Here is a 20,489-nt window from a genome sequence, read left to right as displayed (position 1 = left end):
CTACACAAAATTCACAGAAGATCAACAAAACCGCTACATCCTAACTTTTTATTTTTTTGATTTTCGGACATGATCAATAACGGATGAAAATTTTCATAGGACGAAACGTCATCCCAAGTACTGATTCATTATTTTTTTTTTATTTGATAATATAATTCACAAAACGCGTAATTTTTCAACAGAAACCCCTTATCTAAATACACTAAATTATATCAAAAGGCTTCGATCCTTTATTAAGTAATAGTCCACAGCATTATCGTACTGACGGAATAATCACTAACTATGAAATTATAAGATTACTACAGATATTACTAGAGAAGTAGACATTTGTTTTAGAATTTTGGCACATATATATATTTTTTATAAAATTTATCGATGGTTTCAAATCCTACGCAACCTGATGGGAGCACCATGCTGAGGCTTGAGAGTGAGAACAATGGCGGGAGCATGAGTGTAGGACGGCGAGAGGTCAAAGGAGAAGCGTTGAAGGATCAAACATAGAGCCAACTTGGCTTCCAGCAACGCGAAGTTCTGGCCGATGCAGACCCGGTGGCCGCCTCCGAAGGGGAAGAAGGCATTCTTCTCCGACGCCTTGTACATGCCGTCCGCGAATCTCTCCGGCTTGAACTCGTCGACGTCTTTGCCCCAGAAATCTGGATCATGGTGAACCTGAAGGATGGACAGGAAGAGCAGGACGCCTGGAGGGTACACTACGTCCCCAATTTTTGTGCTCTTGAAGACCTGCCGATTCATGCCGATTGCCGGCGGGTAGAGTCGCAGAACCTCGTACAGAATCATCGTCACCTGCAGATGCCACATCGATCATACTTTCTAACATATTTGACGAAATCCCGGTAGACTTATCGAGAATCGAAATTTATGGTGCTTACGGTCTTCAAGTGGTTCAAGCCATCGAAAGTAGGTTTCTCTTTCCCAAAGGCTTGCAGAACCTCTTCGCGAGCCCGTTCTTGCCAATCTTGATGCATGCTCAGCACAACCATCGTCCACGTTAGCAAAAGGGACGTCGTCTCTTGTCCTGCGAAGTAGAATAGCTTGCATTCATGCACCACCTCGTCCGTTGTCATTCCGGCGTTCCCGTGTTCTCGGAGGTGTTGCAGATTGGACTCCAGCAACAAGCCGAGAAGGTCATCGTTCTTTGCGGCGCCCAATTTCATACTCTCCTCCCTCTTCTTGATTATGCTCAATAGAATCCTTTTTACCTCTATGTCGATTTCTTTCATTCTAGTATTAATTCGGGTGGGCAAAAACCTGAACAATGCAAGATATCAATTATACTCTGTTTCTAACAAGGATCACAACGAATCGAACATTTTGAAGATGTATATTGCGGATCAGCACTCACCTGAAGCCCGGTATATGTGCATAAGGGAGACCGCGGGCAACGAGCGCAGCTTGCTCATCCTGAAGCTGGAAAATTTTCCTTCCTTCTTCAAAATTGCTACCGAAAGCACTCCGGGAAATGACATCGCCGGTGAAGCTCTGGAGCTCGACGGAAACATCTATCTCTTCACCTTTCGCCGCCATCTCATCCCATCGGCTGACCAGCTCATCACAACAAGCAGAGAAAGCAGGCAGCATGCGCTGCATATAGCAAAAAAGAGTTATTACTGAGTCATGTCGACAAACATATAGGCGAGGCAGAGGCATAAATTAACTCAGCAGAGATGGATCAATCACCTTGAGCTTCTCTATATGGAAAGCGGGGTTCAATATCTTCCTGTGCTTGGCCCATTTCTCACCTTCCTGACTCAGCACGCCTATGACAACGTACTTTGCTAGATAATTTGTATTTGCCTTCCCGATCTCGCCGGTCTTGTTGGCCAGAACTTCTCTGATTTGATCAGGATCCGTGATGGTCGCTCTCGGATTAGGTCCCATCCAATGGAAAGTTACCTTGTTCTCCTTTCCTAAAAGAAAATTTTTCAATCCGATTTAATCAACAGGAGTTAAATTTGCTTGGTGAAATGGACAATGAGGCGATCAAGTTGTATGGCTGCTGACCGTGTGCATCAGCGGCGCGTTTTAAGAAGGGAGAAACGCGAGGGAAGATGGCGTGGGAGAAGGGCATGGGCTTGCCGCGGGCCTCCTCGGTAAGCCGCACGAAATCCTTGAGGTCGCCGCTGATGGGACGGTAGGAGGAGCCCTTGAGCCCCTGCGACCGGAGCGCGCGGTCTAGGCGGCGAGGCTCCCAGAACGACCAGTTCAGCATCCTGACTGCCCAGGCAGCCACCAGCAGCGCGGCCAGGCCACTGCACACGGCGAGCCACAGTTCCATGTCTGCAACTCCAAAATCAAGACTAGGAAAAAAATTGAGAGGGGAAATTGAGAAGATCGGAATGAAGCTTCTACTTTCTTAGAGATTGGTGGTGGTGTATATATGCGCTCTGGCCTAGATGGGAGTCAAATTGTGATCGCAGGGATGACGTGAGAAATTTTGGAGTCGCATAAAATGAAGGCATGACGACCTGGCCACCCTAGAAACAGGTGGGATGGTTCGACACGGTTTTGCTTAGCGGATTTGCGTAAGGTCTCCTTTGACTACGGCGAAAGCGACACGCAGTAGATCATTTGGTCATCTTTCGTGGGGCATCTTCTAGAAACAATCTCTCTCCCCCTTTTTACAATTTTCTTTTATCTGTTTCTTTTTTTTTAAAAAATTAATGTTCCGAGGGATCTCATTAAAATATAGATAAAAGCCAAAAGGCTTTTTTTTTTAAAAAAAATTAATGTTCCGAGGGATCTCATTAAAATTTAGATAAAAGTCAAAAGGCCTCATGTTTTTTTTTTTCTGAATCATCAAAGATCTCCTATTTTTATTTTTTTTTAATCAAAAGGATGTTCTAGTGTTTAATTATATACTAGTGTGATCATGCACACACGTTGTGTGTGTAATATAATAATATATAAATTATTTGGGTATTTGAAAATTTGAATTGTTTGAATTTTCTAGTATCATCCTTATAAACCAAGAATTAATTATTTGGGTAAGATTCGTCAGACCCATATAATAGTAACTATTGTAACGGGCTTCATGTAAAAAAAATATTTTATTTTAATATTATACTTGTCTTAGTAAAAAAAACTAAGAAAAATATATTTTTTAACATCGTCGGCCTAAAATATTTATAGAAGCTTCTTTCATCATAGTAGTGTCAATTTTAAGATGTGAGACTAAAGAGAACTATATTTTTTTATATAAAACAACCAGAGAAAAATTCATAATAATATGTCGCAGTCGAGTCTTGAACTCTAATATGCATCACATGTTTCGCTTGTGAAATTACTAATAAATCTTGGAATTATTTTTAGTGTAATAGAAAAAAGAACATTAACGTAAATGTATTTTAGGCTTCACTAAAATTAGTTAGTAATGCGAGAAAATTTTTAATAAAATAGTAAGATAATTATTTAATCATATTTAATATCCTTATCTTCCATCCAAATCTTAAATAAATCAAACGCCATAGTAATAATAAATCGTAATTATTATAATATATATTTAATTTATTGAACCTCATTAGGAATTTATATTATAAGAATTATAAAATTATAGTTATTATAATTATCATATTAACTATATTAATTATAAAATTATAATTACTATAATTATTATAATAATTACGAATTATAATTATTACGGATTCTATTTGGTTACTTAATATTCATCATTGTTATAAAATCATAATTATTTTATATATATAATAATAATTATGATTTTATAATTATTATAATATCGTCAACTGATTGACTATAGTGATGATAAAAATGAATATGTTTATCTTCAGCGCCCCCGTAAATTCGTTTCAGGATTAATACGAAGGAAGTAAATCACGGACGACTACTAATCTTTGAAATAATAATTAACATATAAAGGAGACATTTACCTTGATTTTATCGAAATTCGAACCCCAGATTTTATGATGATAATATTTTATGCGCTAGTCACTCGATTCATCTAAGGGGATGCCCGTTTGATAAAATAAATAAAATAAAATCTGATACTATTGTATAATTTGAAGAAAAAAAATAGGATTTTCTTGATTTTTTTATTTTATTTTATTTTATTTTATTTTATTTTTTTTTTGTCAATTTGGAGTAGAATCGCAATTTCACCGCCTCAACAAGTCCGAATAATGCTGACAAGTGATTCGTGTCTGCGTTCCCCGGGAAAGTACCATCTCCGAGTCCAATTTTTACCGTACGTTCTTTTTCATATTAATTTAAAAATAGATTGATAAAGATATTGGGATGAATAAATTTTTTTTTATCAAACTAAGAGATATTTTAAAGATGAAAAAGAGAAAATTTGTCCCATGGAAACCTTCCATGGAATGAATAAACAAATTTTGCTTCCTAAGGGAAAACATCATTAAAAAAAATAGTAAACAAGTACTGTATAACAAGTTTCAAATATTATAATTCCAAAATGTTTTATAAATGACTCTTTCTAGAGCCTGCGCGTGCGCGCGCAGCACATAAAGTATTGTATAAATCTATCCACGTCCCCTATACATTTTGAATGTGAAATTAAACAACAATAACAATGAGAAAGCTTTCTCTATCGTGTATCAATAATCCAAATAAAAGATTATGATAAACTATCCGATTAAACAGAAGCCTTCTCTATCCAAATAAAAGATTATGGCAAGCTTTCTCTATTTCATATTGAAATAGAAGCCTTCTCTACAAAACATATCCGATTAAACAAAAATAAACTATCCAAGAAAGCTCTTAGGTTTCTTAGGGGTGCTTAATTGATGAATTTGAGAATAAGAGAATGGAATGATAGTAAAAAATAATATTTGGATTATGGGATTGGGAAAAATATTTTGAGAATGATTACCAGATTTATGGGAATCAATCAAACCCTTATAATTTGATGGATTTCATTTCCATTTCTATTCTCATTCCATCCTATTATCAAACTCAAACTCATAATCATTTTCATCATTTAACCAAACACCTCCTTAGTCGTCGTACCTAGAACACCGGCCTTGAGTGGTTGAAGCCGACGAAGGGCCCATCTCCGAGTGGGCCCTAAGTTTTTTAAAGTAAATTTTTAATATTTTTTTTATTAAAGTTAACAGAACAATACCTGTGTTATATCTATGAAAAAATAATTAAATTTGAAATGACCTAATTATAAATTCTAAAGATTATGATTTTTTTTTTCTTTTATAAAAGTGTCCAAAAAAAATAGAGACAAACATACACGGATATTTTCTTCCCCCTTCGTCAGCCTTTTCCTATTTATATCTCTCTAAATTTTAATTTTTCAAAATCACTCATCCTCAAACCCTTCGCCCATGAGCCCACGCCGACAGATTTTATTAGGTGCAGACAACGTGTCGATCACGTGAACCCTAGTGATCTTAAGCGCAAGCATCACATATTCACAGTTCCCCTGGCCTTCGTGTCCGTTCTCACAGCATCGGATTGGTGTATCAGCTGATTTCGATTTCTACTTATATGTCTATTGTGTCTATTGTGTTGCTTAAATATGTTTAGTTAAATTATGCTTTCCACGGATTGTCTGTTCCGACATCAAATTAAAATATTTTTACTCTAAAATATGGGGGTTTTGGATTTCTTAGAAATAAGGGTAATTGATTAAGCCACTTCTAAAAGGTATTTGATATTTTCAAGTCAATATAAAATCATAATTAGACCTTTCTAATAGATTAACCTTCCATCCTTTTGTATCATTGACACCGGAAAATATCGGAGAAATAGGAGAGAACACAACGCGAACTCTTAACTCACACTCGACGGAATCCACCGAAGAGTTTAGAGGGTAATCAAAAGATCACTCTTCAAAAGCTTAAAAGCTCACAATATTTTTATCATCCAAAAACTCCACTTATAAGGGAAACTTGGAGCACTTGCCAAGATGAGTCAAACTATTTTAAATGACCCTTAGAGTTCCTAAGACTTCATTAAGTGAGTTATATTTTCTAAGACTCGAGAATAGAGTTTGGCCAAAAAGAACATGCAGTAGCATTAAAGAAGGCTCGTCACCCGAGTAGTTGGATTTTCCCAAGTAGAAGTTTTGGCATCAATCTCCCTTGGTTGGAAAAGATTCGTCCTCGAATCAAAAGAAGGTTCATCACCAAGATAAGGAGAGAGGTCAGCGACATTGAAGGATGTAAAAACACCATACTTGCTCGGCAAATCAATTTCATAAGTATTATTGTCAACCTTCTTTAAGATCCTAAAAGGACCATCAACTCTAGGTTGTAACTTTCCATGTTGACCACGGGGGAAATGCTCCTTTCTTAAGTGAATCCATACCAATTCTCCTTCTTTGAAACTTACTTGCTTTCTGTGTTTGTTCGCATTTTTCTAATACTTCTCATTTTGTTTAATAATTTCTTGTCGAATTTGCTCATGCAACTTTTTGATGGACTGTGCATACTCTTCTCCATCTTCACTTAGATGACGAGAGGCTGAAATGGGGGCCAAATCCAATGGAGTGAGGGGATTAATTCCATATACAACCTCGAAGGGACTTCGTCCTGTTGTTTGGCTGAGAGACCGATTATAAGCAAACTCGGCTTGAGCTAAAATTGCATCCCATTGGCGGGGATTTTTACCAACCAAACTTCTAAGAAGATTTCCCAAGCTCTAGTTCACTATTTCCGTTTGTCCGTCTGTTTGGGGATGGTGAGAGGAACTGAATTGGAGTTGTGTTCCCAATTTTCGCCATAAGGTGCGCCAAAAATGACTCATAAATTTAGGATCCCGATCAGAAGTGATGGTTTTGGGAATTCCATGAAGTCTCACAATTTCTTTGAAATAAAGATCGGCTACATGTGTAACATCCAATGTTTTGGTGCAAGGGATGAAATTGGCCATTTTAGAGAACCTATCAACTACCACTATAACTGAATCTTTGTTCCTTTGAGTGCGTGGTAATCCAATCACAAAATCCATGCTTAAATCTTCCCAAGGACTTGTTGGTACTGGTAGTGGAGTGTACAAGCTCGTATTTTGACCATGACTCTTGGCAATATGACAAATTTGGCACTGTCAATGTATGTTTTGATATCCCGGTCTATGCGTGGCTAATAAAAATTCTCTTGAATGAGTGTAAGAGTTTTGTCTCTACCAAAATGTCTTGCCAACCCTCCGTTATGAGCTTCACAGATGATGGCAAGTCGTAGCGAACAATCAGGAATATATAGATATTTTTCTTTGAAGAGAAATCCATCGTGAATCAAGAAGAGTTTGAATGGAGTTTTTATGCATTCTTCCCAAACATGACCAAAATAGGGATCATTTTAGTAGAGATCTTTGACTACCTCAAATCCAATTACCTTTAGTTGTAAAGTAGACAAGAGAGTATGTCGTCGGCTAAGAGCATCCGCCACTCGATTAAGAGCACCAGATTTGTGCTTGATAAGGAAGTTGAAGGCTTGTAGAAACTCAACCCATTTAGCATGACGAGGTTTCAATTTGTGTTGAGTAATCAAATACTTCAAGGCTTCGTGATCCGAGAAAAGGACAAATTCCTTATGGAGGAGATAATGTTGCCAATGATCCAAGGTTCGGACAATGGCAAAGAATTCCTTTTCATAGGTAGAATAATTACGGCGAGAATGATTCAACATTTCACTAAAGAAAACAATGGGTCTCCCATTTTGACTAAGGACACCGCCGATTCCCACATTTGAAGCATCACAGTCTATTTCAAAAACTTGGTCAAAATCTGGTGGTTGCAATATTGGAGCTTCTGTAACCTTTCTTTTAAGAAGTTCAAAGCTTTGTTGCGCCTCGTTCGCCCACTTGAAATTGCCACCCTTCAAACATTCAGTTATAAGCGCAATGATGGTGCTAAAATTCTTAATAAACCTGCGATAAAAAGATGTCAGACCATGGAAACTTTGAATATCATGCAGGGATTTAGGCGTTGGCCAACTCATAATAGCTTCAAATTTATTCTTGTTCATTTTGATGCCATCAGAGGAAATAATATAGCCTAAGAAAATCAGGCTATTAGTAAAAAAATGACACTTCTTCAAGTTGGCATATAACTTTTGCTTCCGTAGTAATTCAAAAACCTGTCGAAGATGTTCTAAATGTTCTTTCGGGCTAGAGCTGTACACAAGAATATCATCAAAGTAGACAACAACAAACTGTTGGATCGAAAGCGCTAGAGGGGAGGGGTGAATAGCGCTCGTGGCTATTTCGTTCGATAAAAAACGTTTTAAGAGTAAAGTAGCGGAAATAAGTAAAGCAACCACACAGAAGATACCAAGGGTTTACTTGGTTCGGAGCCTAGGGCGACTCCTACTCCAAGGCTCGCGATCGTTGATCGCTTTCGGTGGGCAATCACTATCAATTCGTAAGTCTTTTACAATTTTGAAATACAAGTGCTAAATAATGACTTTATACCGACAATATGAAAGATAAAGAAGCTAGTCGTCATCCGTCAAAGTGTCGAGGTGCTTCGGAGCAGTGCACAACTTTTAGAAGATTACTTGAGTTCTGTTTCCGTTGTCCTTTGAAGCTGCAGCCCGAGGCCCCTTTTATAGCCTTTATGGATCTAATCTAGATCCTCAAAGTTCGGGATCAACTTTGGCCCGAGGCGGATCGGTCGACCGATCCCCTGGTTCGGTCGACCGATGAGGCGATCTCCTCCTCATCCGATCCGCCCGATCCGCTCGCTCCGCTTCGATCTGGTCAAGTCTTATCCCGGGTTCGGTCGACTGATCCCGCCGTTCGGTCGACTGATCTGCTTCTCTGACCCGATCAACGTGGCCTGATCCAATTGTCACTGATCCTTGGTTCAGTCGACCGATCCCAAGGTTTGGTCGACCGATCCTTTGGTCGAGCCTGGTCCAATCTCTGGGATTCTGATCTGCTGGCTTGGGGGTTCGGTCGACCGATCCCAAGGTTCGGTCGACCGATCCCGGTAGTTCTAGCCCTGCACAAAACTGTTTGTTTCCTGCAAAACAGAGTTAGAACAAAACAGAATATATAAGAAGCTTAAGTTTAACAGTCTTCGGACTGTCCAGTTCTGACTTTGGATTTCCGACCGAAAATCCTAGGTCGAACCGATGCCTACTGTTCCCTCTTCCGGGGAACGCGTCCTCATCTATTCCCCTCAGGAGAGATTACCTTATGTCAGTCCGTTCCTCCAAACCGACTGGACTTTCTGCCTAGGATTACCACCCCCTAGGACCTGGAGTTACCACCTCCTAGGGTTTTTCTCCTCCTAGGGTTACCACCCCCTAGAACCAAAAGTTACCCCCCCCCCCCCCCTTAGGATTTCTCCTCCACCTAGGGTTATCACCCCCAGGACCTAAGGCTGCCGCCCCTTAAGGTTTTCCTCCACCTAGGGTTACCACCCCCTAGGACCTAAGGTTACCGCTTCTTAGGGTTTTCCTCCACCTAGGGTTACCACCCCCTAGGGGTTTCACCTGCCTAACCGCAGTTAGGACTTTCCTGAAACCTCATTTAAGCACGTTAGATAACAAGAAATCTTAACTTTGAATCCCTTTGTCATTATCAAAAACTAGGTTTGATCGTCGGATGCTTTCCGCACCAACAATCTCCCCCTTTTTTATTATGACAACAAAAATTCAAAGTTAAGAAAATAATTCATAAAAATATAAGCATGAAAAGACAAGCATAAAATTAAGTGCAGAGATGAATTAAGTGCAGAGCTCCCCCTTAGTAAAAACCTTAAGTATAAAGACTCCCCCTTAACAAAAGCTCCTCTTGAAAAAAATATTAAAAAATTTCTATTCTTAAGTTTTCTTACACTTTCTTTGAATTTTCTTATACTCTCCCCCTTTGCCATATATCAAAAATAAATGAAAGAGTAAAGGATAAGTTGAGTATAAGTCTTAGCCTGTTTTGAGAATTAATAATTTTTATCCATAACAATTTTAAGAAGATAGATGAGAAGTTTAGCTTAAAAAAAACAATAAACCCGGACAGGCATAATGGATAAAATAATTTCAGATTGATAAAATCGGTCGGGTACTAGAAAGCTCCTTAACAAAAGCTCCCCTTGAAAATCAGTCGGGTACTAGATTGATAAAATAATTTCAAATTATCTATTTGAGTAAAAAAATAAACCCGGACAGGCATAATGGACCAGACAAGATTTAGTTAAGTATAAGGCATTAGTCGATATGTTCCCGCATAAGGATATATCGACCAGGTATAGTAAGCCAATTGATATCGAAATTAGCACATCAAACGGGACTCGGTTGGAAACTACCGGACGGGACTTGTAAACATAAGTATGAATCAATCAATTACGATAGACCGGCCGAGATGAAGACCATTCTAATATATGGATTTGAGATTTATAAGGGTAAGTTAGGTGACACCCGCCATAATGAACCAGATGAAATTTAGTTAAGTATAATGCATTAGATGATATTCATAAATACAAGTATAAATCGATCGAGTATAATAAACTGATCGATATTAAGAATATTACAATAAGCTGCACTAAATCGAACGGGACTTAATTAACTACAAAGTACCGGAGGATATTTGTCAACACTAGTATGCATCGACCGATCACGATAGATCGGTCGAAATGGAAGATATTATAGTATATTGAGTGAAGTTTTATGGTGGCGAGCTAGGCGACATTCAACATACTTAGACAAAATAAACAATCACCACGAAAAGGAACAGATTTAATAATAAAATTAGAAGTTCAACTTCACATAAACCAACCAGACTGTCGTCACAAATCCTAGTCAACTTTACAATAATTTAAATTCGAGTAAGAAAATCACTCTATCGTTAACTGGGGAAACAGATCGGCAGACCTGTTATCAAGAAGTTTACGACGATTCAGGAAGTTGGGAGGAGGATCACGAGATAAGAAATCTTCTTCTCGCAATTGTTTCACCGCTCCTTCAGATCCAACAGTGAAGGCTGCCAAGATCGACTTTACAATTGGCCTGTTGAACTCAGTAGAGTTAATCATGATAGTGACCCTATCCTTGAAGCGATTATCTTCATCATCCTTATAAACAACCAAAGTCATCTGGGAAGACTTCAGCTCAGCTTCTTTTGTAGAGGCCTCATTTTTAGCTGAATTTAAGGAAGTATTTAAGGAGATTATTTCATCATCCTTCAGCTGCAAAGCCTTGAGTTTATCAGTTAGTGCAGACTCATAATCAGATTTTATCTTGTTGGGCTCAATTGTCTGCTTCTCTAGCTTGGAAGTTAACTCCTTATTAAGGTCTGTAGCTGATTTAAATTGTGACTGGAGATTCTCAATTTAGACTTCAAGTTGTTTCTGGGAGGCAGTGGAAGCATGGCAGAAGACAACTCAGTAACCTACTATTTCAGCTTTTCGTTCTCGGATTTCAACTTCTTGTTCTCGTTATATAAATTGTGCATTAACTGAGACAAACCCATGTTTTCTATCCATCGCTAGAAATGTAATAAAGGGTTATGACATAGTCGTTGATGAGTAATAAGTATATACTAATAAACATATCTGAGTTTCCTTATAGGAGAAGCAATCGATTGTTTCAGGAGTAGTAAGTTCTTCAAAAAGAAGATGAATTTTCTCCCAAGCACTAGCAAAGGAACCTCCCAGCAGTATAGGGGGGATAGGAATGGCAGAAGAACCCGTGGAGAAAGAGGAAGTAGGAATAGAAGGAGGAGCAAAAACTAAATAAGAAGAAGGTGAGGAGGGTAGAAATCCAGATTCTGGAATAGACAATGGAAAGGTGAAGGAGACACCACTAGGGGCACTGGTACTGGAAGAGGGTGAGGCGGGAAAAATGAGAGAAGGGTAAAGTTCAGCCAAAGTAGGTTCATCAGAAGGAAGGTCAGCAGGAACAAAACGTTCTGAAACCAGTTCGTCGGCGGGAAGGATAAGTCTCCTTTTGGAAGGAGGAGCCCTAGTAAGTTTGTGTCCCGGGCATTTGTTGGGAGCAACTTCAGTTAAGGATTTTTTTGAGCTTATAGGGGATGTAAGCTCGATAATAGGAAGGGAAGGGGTTGTTGAAGGGGCAGCAGCCACCGGTGAAGAAACAGTTGGCAAGGGAATAACAGGAATTTCTACAGAAGGACCCTCAGGAACCACCTGAGAGCTGGAGGCTTCTGCCACAGGAACCGAAACTTCATTCGGGGAAGGCTAGTTAAGGGCGGCAAGGAGCTCCTGCTCTTTTGCATGTAGCTGAGCTTCCTCCAAACGCAGCTCCTCATCGATCAAAGCAGCAAAAACCCCAAACACTGCACAAAATGGAACAAAGGGTTTTAGTTAGAAAAAATCAATAAGGAGGGAAGCAGAACTTTACCTAAGGAGCCTAGTGTATCAGGCTTGACAGGGCTTAAGCCAAATAAATACAAAAAATTGACTCGTAGCCATTTAGGGATGGAAAGACGACGGTACAACAATTTTTCATAATAAAGAGGAAACGAAGGGTGAAGATGAAATTCCTTGACATCAGGTAAGGGAGGTAAAGAAGATTTCCAAGCATGAAACCATGAGATAGGCCTAGGAAACTTCACAAAGAAAAAATGAGATTTCCAAGCTTTTAGAGAAGAAGGCATATCCTCAAAGAGGACCATTTTAGTTCTGTTAGAGTGTATACTGAAAGCCTAAGCTTTTGTAAACATTTATTTTGAATAAAGAATCACATTTGGTCAAATTATCTACATTTGTTTGTAGTTGTTCAATTAATTTATATTGTAGATAACATAGTATGTGGTGTCACATACAGAAGATAATGTTATCAGTACCTTATAAATTATAAACAGTAGCTCACGACCAAAATGGAAAGGAATAAACCATTGGAAGGTCGTAGTATAATTAGGTATTAGTTTATGTTAACTATATAATTACACTAGTACACTTAGAGTGTATTGAGTAGGACCATCAGAGGTCGTTTCTTTTATACTGACTTTATAAAAGAACAAAACCTCAGTTATTATGGAAGTGTGTGCTCTTAATCCTAATATAATAACAAGCACATATATTTGATATTTATTTCTTTAATTTATCAATGGGTGAGATTTAGTTCGATAAATCAATAAGCCCGATAAGTTGGGAAATGATATCACTTATAGTGTGTGTTGTTGATTATAGAAGGAAACTGTGTCCTAGTGATCTAGGTTGATAATGTCCCCAAGAGGAGCTCATAAGGATTGTCATGTTAAACTCTGCAGGTGGACTTAGTCCGACATGACGATAAGGTTGAGTGGTACTACTCTTGGACTAAGATATTAATTAAATGAGTTGTCAGTGACTCACTTAATTAGTGGACATTCGACATCTTAAACACAGGGAGACTAACACACTCATAATAAGAAGGAGCCCAAAAATGTAATTTGGGATTAGTGCGGTAGTTCAATAATAGTTCTCTAGTGAAATGAATTATTATTGATAAAATTAAGTTGTGTGTTCGGGGCGAACACGGGATGCTTAATTTTATCGGGAGACCAAAACCAATTCCTCCTCTCGGTCCCTATCATAGCCTCTTAGTTATAGAGTACTATACCCACCTATACCCACCTTCATACCCATGGTGTAGGGGCCGGCCAAGCTAGCTTGAGAACCAAGCTAGGGCCGACCAAACCTTGGTCCATGGGTGGCCGACCCTAGCTTGAACCCAAGCTTAGTGGCCGGCCCTATTAAATTAGAAAAGAATTTTAATTTTGAATTTTTCTTATGTGGAAGATATAATTTATTGAAGAGATTAAAAATTAAAATATCTCTTTTATAAGTTTCTACAAAAGATTAAAGAAAGAAATTAAATCTTTTTCCTTATTTGTAGATTGGAAGGATATTTTATTTTTCTTCTTTGTAAATTATTCACATGTTGAAAAATTAAAATTATAGAAATTTCTTTTTATCAACCATGAAGGAATTTTAAAAGGAAATTTTATTTTTTTTAAATTTCCGAAGACAAATAAGGAATTTTAATTGGTTGATTGAAAATTACCTTGTTTGCTTCCTTGGTGTGGCCGGCCATATACACTAAGAAAAGGATTTTAATTTTAATTAATTAAAATTTTCCTTTTCAATGGCAATAGAGTTAAGGAAGTTTTTATTAAATTTTCCTTATTTTCCAAAGCTAAAGGATTATAAAAGAGGAGGTTTTGGGTGCCTTGAAGGGGAACAACCTCTATTATTTTTCTCCCTCTTTTCTTCCTTGGTATGGCCAGCTTCTTCCTTTTCTCTTCTCTCCATCTTTGTGGCCGAACCTCTCATCCTCCTTGGAGATCTAGTGGTGGCCAGTTTTTAGCTTGGAGAAGAAGGAGAGAAATCTTGCATCCCTTGGAGCTTGGTTGGTGAAAAAGATCTTCATCCTTTGGAAGCTTTGTGCTTGGCCGAAACTTGAAGGAAGGAGAAGAAGGTTCTAGGTGGTCCTCGTCTCGGAAGATCGTTGCCCACACAATGTCCGAGATTAGAAGAGGAATACGGTAGAAGATCAAGAGGTCATTATCTACTAAGTAAGGTATAACTAATATTGTTTTCCGCATCATGTTAGTTTTATCTCCATGTAAAAATACCAAATACAAAAGGCATGCGATTCTAGTATTTCGAATTAGTTTTCGATGTTGTATTCTTTTATTTTTCTTTTCCTTGTGATTTGATTGTTTTTTTTTGTTGACCTAAAGTTATTTAAGGAAATTAAATATTAGCTTTCCTTAAAAGGCTTTGTCTAGGCAGTGGTGGTTGTTCCCATATCCAAGAAGGCCATGTGCCTCGCCATGCAGTCCTGGAAGCCAATTTTGGACATTAATATTTAATGGAATTAATAACCTAGGTGATTTGGATCGAACGTGTTAAGTTCCGTAGGAGATCCAAGTCTAAACCTAAAAGAACAAATAAATTAAACTTAGGATCAAACGTGTTAAGTTCCGCAGGCGATCCGAGTTTAATTTAAAAGAACACATGGTAGCTAGGAAAAGGTTCAAACCTTTGTACAAAATTTTTGTACAGTGGAACCATTAGGTTTTCCGAATAGCAACCAACAATTGGTATCAGAGCTAGGGTTTTGCCTCTGTGTATTTGGTATTAGTTTAATTATGCACATGTCATACATAATTTAGGTAGGTTAATAGTAGGATGTGCTAACTTTGTGGATGTAGGATCCAACTATTATGGCTTATAGTTATTATGTGTGTGATTGGACCCTTGGACATGTCAAGGGCATTTATTGTGTGTGCATGATTGTATTATAAAATACAGCAGGAGCTGTATTTAGTTTTATTAGAATTTTATTTTTTTTTATCTAGATACATGTATATTCCTTCAAGGAATATAGGATCGAAAAATGTAAAATTCTATTTATGTCGTGGATCGAATCTTGCAAGGCGTTGAACCTTTTGAGGACCAGAGGCGCAGCGGAACAACGAGCAAGATGGATGCGACAACTAGACCTGGTGGCGGTGGTCAAAAATGGCAGCAGCTAGGGATGACAACACACGGAAGACAACAATAAATAAAAGCCATAATAGTTGAAAATTAGTTTTTCTATTTATTGCTTTTATACTGTGTTGTGTGTGCATGTTAGTATACATGTTTAGTAGGTTAGCATAGTCAAAATTCCTCACTCTAAAAAAACTAAGTGGGAGAGGGATTTTAAATAAATTCCACGGTCTCCATTACTGGTTTGTAAGTGATGCAAACAAACTTGCGCGTTGGCTCTGAGTGCCTTCCTCCATATCGGATGAGTTTGTTTGTGGATCACTAGAACAAACTTCGATTTTGGATGACTATAGGAAGTTAATTAAGAGCGTGTGATCTTCCCCATCAGAAGGGGCACAATCTTATTAATGGACTTAGTGTCAAGTAATGGTATACACTTAGGCACGTCTAATAGTATCCTCCCCATCGGAGTCACTGCTATTATTCGTGTGACCAAATGAAACCAACTATTAATTTTATTTGTCAAAAAGTTAGGTTGACAAGATAATAAAATTAATGGGTTAAACCCTCCTTTTACAAATGTTGAATTTGTATACGTCCATACTATCGTGGCATATAAAATTCATGGTGTTTTGAGATGTTGGTTAATTTAAAATAGTATTGTTCAAGGAATCAATATTATTCTAAATTTAGAGTTCTGACCAAAAGTTATTTGTGATTCTTAGGATGACTTTCAATCCACTGGCCATCATACTAAAAGAAAACAGACTTACTGGTCCTAACTACATAGATTGAAAAAGGAACCTGGACATTGTTCTAACTGCTGAAAGCTATAAGTTTGTACTGACTGAGCCTTGCCCTGATACACCCAATGGTGAATCTACCCAAGAGGAGATTGAGTATCATAGGAAATGGGTAAAAGTAGATGAGATGGCGCGGTGTTACATTTTGGCTTCAATGTCAAATGTATTGCAACATCATCATTAAGATTTACCAATAGCCTATGATATTATGAACAATCTCAAGGAACTCTTTGATCACCAGGATCGGACCTCTAGGCAAGAAGCCATGAGAAAGATAATGATGGCCACCATGCAAGAGGGGACTCCTGTGAGGGATCATATCCTAAAGATGATGGCTTATCTGAATGAAATACAAATTCTTGGAGGAGAAATTGATGGGGAAACCCAGATCGATATGATCCTCCAAACGCTACCTAGAAGTTTTGAGCAATTCCGCCTGAATTACAATATGAATAAAAGGTTATATTCATTAGCGGAACTACTGATAGAACTTCAGGCAGCAGAAGGTTTGTTCCGTCATAATTCTCATATTCACTATGCTGAAAATGATTCTACTTCTAAACCGAAAGGAAAGAAGAAGAAGAAACAAGTTAGCTCAGCAAAGAAGGTGAATAAATCTCAGAGTACATGACCTAAAGCTGGAGTGAAGAAGCCGAAGGGCAAGTGCTTCATCTGCAAGCAGTCAAGGAATTGGAAGGCGGACTGTCCTCGTAGGAATTAAAACAATAAAGGTATATCTCATGCTCTGGTTGTTGAAACATGTTTAGCGATGTTATCTACCAACACCTGATGTGTAGATACGGGAGCCACTGATCATGTCTGTAATTCTTTGCAGGGGTTCCAGGAAACCTGACGACTATATGAAGGAGAGATAACCGTCTACATGGGCAATGCTACTAAGGTGGCGGCTGTTGCAGTGGGAGACATCTACTTATCTTTTGATAGAAATAGAAAATTGATTTTAAGAAATTATCTTTATGTACCCAGTTTTAGAAAGAATTTAATTTCAGTTTCTAAACTGTTTTTGGATGGATATTCTGTTTCCTTTAATAACAATGTAGTTATAAAGAGAAATAAAGTGATTATCTGTTCTGGTGCATTAGTTGGCAATTTGTATACTTTAAATCCAATTTCTCCCACAAAGTAAAATATGAAAATTTATAACACATCTTTTAACACTAATAAGAGAAAACAACCTTTGGAAATGAACCAAGCATATCTTTGGCATCTAAGGCTTGGTCATATTAACTTAAGTAGGATTCAAAGGCTTATAGCCGATAGACTCTTGGGTTCATTAGAGTTGGAAAATTTTCCAACTTGTGAATCTTGCTTGGAAGGTAAAATGATCAAGAGGCCTTTTAAGGCCAAGGGGTATAGAGCCAAAGAAATGTTAGAATTGGTTCATTCTGATTTGTGTGGTCCTATGTCTATCCAGGCGAGAGGTGGTTTTGAATATTTTGTCTCTTTTATTGACAATTATTCAAGATACGGATACATTTACCTAATGCGCCGCAAGTCCGAGTGCTTTGATAAGTTCAAAGAGTACAAGGCTGATGTAGAGAAACGACTAGGTAAAAGTATCAAGACACTACGATATGATCGTGGTGGCGAATACCTCTTAGGAGAGTTTAGGAATTACTTATCAGAGGCCGGGATTCAATCCCAATTGTCCGCACCTGGTACACTCCAACATAATGGTGTGGCAGAACGAAGGAATAGGACTCTTATGGAGATGGTTAGATCGATGATGAGTTATTCAGAATTACCAAATTCGTTTTGGGGATACGCTCTGGAAACATCAGCGCACATTCTGAACTTAGTACCTTCTAAATCAGTATCTTCCACTCCCACAGAATTGTGGAATGGGTGAAAACCCAGTCTAAGACATATTCGAATTTAGGGTAGTCCAGCACATGTACTGAAACCAGATGTTGATAAGTTAGAATCTCGTACAGAAGTTCACGTGTTTGTGGGTTATCCCAGAGGAACGAAAGGTGGTTTATTTTATAGTCCTAAAGACCAGAAGGTCATTGTTAGCACCAATGCCCAGTTTTTAGAAGAAGACTATATAATGGATCACAAGCCCAGTAGCAAAGTTGTTCTAGAAGAACTTAGAGAGGACACGTCTACTTTAGTACCAACAGTACAAGATGAAGTACCACAAGAGACTGCAACACGTGTTACACATGATACACAACCACAGACGGTGCCTCGTCGTAGTGGGAGAGTTGTGAGGGAACCTGAGAGATTCATGTTTTTGGGAGAGTCTTCGGACTTGATCGTGGGTAAACATGAACCTAATCCCCGAACATATGACGAAGCACTCCAAGATATAGATGCAGCATCTTGGCAAAAGACAATGAATTCTGAAATAGAGTCTATGTACTCTAATAAGGTCTGGGAGCTTGTAGAACCACCTGATGGTGTAAAAGCCGTCGGATGCAAGTGGATCTACAAAAGGAAAAGAGGGACAGACGGGAAGGTAGAAACCTTCAAAGTTAGGCTTGTTGCGAAAGGGTACACTCAGAAAGAGGGAATCGATTATGAGGAGACCTTTTCACCGGTAGTCATGCTTAAGTCTATCCGGATACTCTTATCCATTGCTGCTCATATGGATTATGAGATTTGGCAAATGGATGTCAAGACAGCTTTCCTTAATGAAAGTCTTGAAGAGAACATCCATATGAAACAACCAGAAGGGTTCATTGAAAAAGGCAAAGAGCATCTAGTGTGCAAGCTCAATCGGTCCATTTATGGACTGAAGCAAGCTTCAAGGTCTTGGAACATCCGGTTTAATGAAGTAATCCGGTCATATGGATTTATTCAGTGTCCGGATGAGTCTGGTGTATACAAGAAGTGTAACGGAAACGTGGTGGTATTTTTTGTACTATACGTAGATGATATTTTGTTAATTGGCAACAATGTCAAGGTATTTTCGGATGTAAGGGTATGGTTGTCCAAACAATTTGATATGAAGGACTTAGGAGATTGTGCACACATTCTTGGAATCAAAGTTATAAGAGATCGCAAGAAAAGAATGTTGTGTCTGTCACAAGCTTCATATATAGATACAATCCTTGCTCGTTTTAGCATGCAGAATTCCAAGAAAGGTTTCTTACCTTTTAAGCATGGAGTAGCTCTATCTAAAGAGATGTCTCCGAAGACATCAAAGGAGATAGAGGACATGAAAGCAGTTCCTTATGCTTCGGCTGTAGGAAGCCTTGTGTATGCAATGCTGTGTATGAGACCTGATATCTGTTTTGTCGTGGGCATGGTTAGCATATATTAGAGTAACCCTAGACAAGGACATTGGACTGCGGTAAAGCATATATTAAAGTACCTGAGAATGACTAGAGATTATATGCTAGTTTACCAAGCAGACGATTTACTTCCTGTGGGTTACATGGATTCAGATTTCCAATCAGATAGGGACAACAGTAAGTCTACATCAGGCTATGTGTTTACTTTAGGAGGTGGAGTCATTGCATGGAGGAGTGTTAAGCAGAAATGTGTTTCAGACTCAACCATGGAAGCCGAGTATGTAGCAGCCTCTAAGGCAGCTAAAGAAGCAGTATGGCTCAGGAACTTTCTAATGGACTTAGATATAATTCTTGGTTTGCTCAAAATCATCACAATTTATTGTGATAATAGCGGTGCAGTTGCAAACTCGAAGGAACCACGAGCCCATAAGGCAAGTAAACATATAGAGCGCAAGTACCACCTGATACGAGATATCGTAAAGCGAGGAGAAGTTGTCATCGCCAAGATTGCATCAGCAGATAACCTGGCAGATCCTTTCACTAAGGCCCTTTCAGGAAAAGCTTTCGATCGGCATGTGGAGGGAATGGGAATCAGATGTATGGTAGCTTAGTCATTAGTATAAGTGGGAAATTGTTAGAGTGTATACTAAAAGCCTAAGCTTTTGTAAACATTTATTTTGAATAAAGAATCACATTTGGTCAAATTATCTACATTTGTTTGTAGTTGTTCAATTAATTTATGATCCGGCAGTAAGAATGGGGGACCCCATTTAGCAGAGTCAACACCGCGAGGAGGGCCAAAGGCCTTGGCCGAGCGGATAAGGAGGGCGACGACCAGCTGAAGCTTCCGAGCGGAAGCAATACACCCCGCCGGAGTCGGGGTTCCGACGCTCATGATGAACAGTAGGAAAGGCCGAGCAGAGGGCCTGCTCGGCCGAAGGAATAAAACATAACGCTGCGAACAGTCCAGAGGGCACATGACCAGGAAGCTCCCGCGCGGATCAGAACACCCGATCGGCTGGACGCGAGGAAACTGCCGAC

At 38.6% G+C, this 20,489-nt stretch overlaps 1 protein-coding gene across 1 annotated transcript; it reads right to left on the bottom strand.

Annotated features, from left to right (window-relative positions):
* Positions 1–210: 210 nt before the first annotated feature.
* LOC122030072 (cytochrome P450 CYP72A219-like) lies at positions 211–2,374 on the bottom strand. The gene is made up of 5 exons (XM_042589221.1): positions 2,023–2,374; positions 1,699–1,928; positions 1,364–1,602; positions 891–1,269; positions 211–804 (listed from the first exon to the last, which is right to left on the bottom strand). Exons 1-5 carry the CDS (start codon positions 2,294–2,296, stop codon positions 382–384), a joined length of 1,545 nt encoding a protein of 514 aa, XP_042445155.1. The 5' UTR covers positions 2,297–2,374; the 3' UTR covers positions 211–381.
* Between the last annotated feature and the right edge of the window lie 18,115 nt (positions 2,375–20,489).

This window comes from Zingiber officinale, chromosome 10B (genome assembly GCF_018446385.1).
Source record: "Zingiber officinale cultivar Zhangliang chromosome 10B, Zo_v1.1, whole genome shotgun sequence".
NCBI lineage: Eukaryota > Viridiplantae > Streptophyta > Magnoliopsida > Zingiberales > Zingiberaceae > Zingiber > Zingiber officinale.
This window is presented reverse-complemented; position numbering and strand designations above follow the sequence as displayed.

Excerpts from the sequence above, each read along its gene's own strand:
- LOC122030072 (XM_042589221.1), bottom strand. The coding sequence starts at position 2,296 with ATGGAACTGTGGCTCGCCGTGTGCAGTGGCCTGGCCGCGCTGCTGGTG. Across the intron at positions 1,929-2,022 it reads ACGCGCCGCTGATGCACACG|GAAAGGAGAACAAGGTAACT; the intron begins GTCAGCAGCCAT and ends ATTTTCTTTTAG. Across the intron at positions 1,603-1,698 it reads TCCATATAGAGAAGCTCAAG|CGCATGCTGCCTGCTTTCTC; the intron begins GTGATTGATCCA and ends TGCTATATGCAG.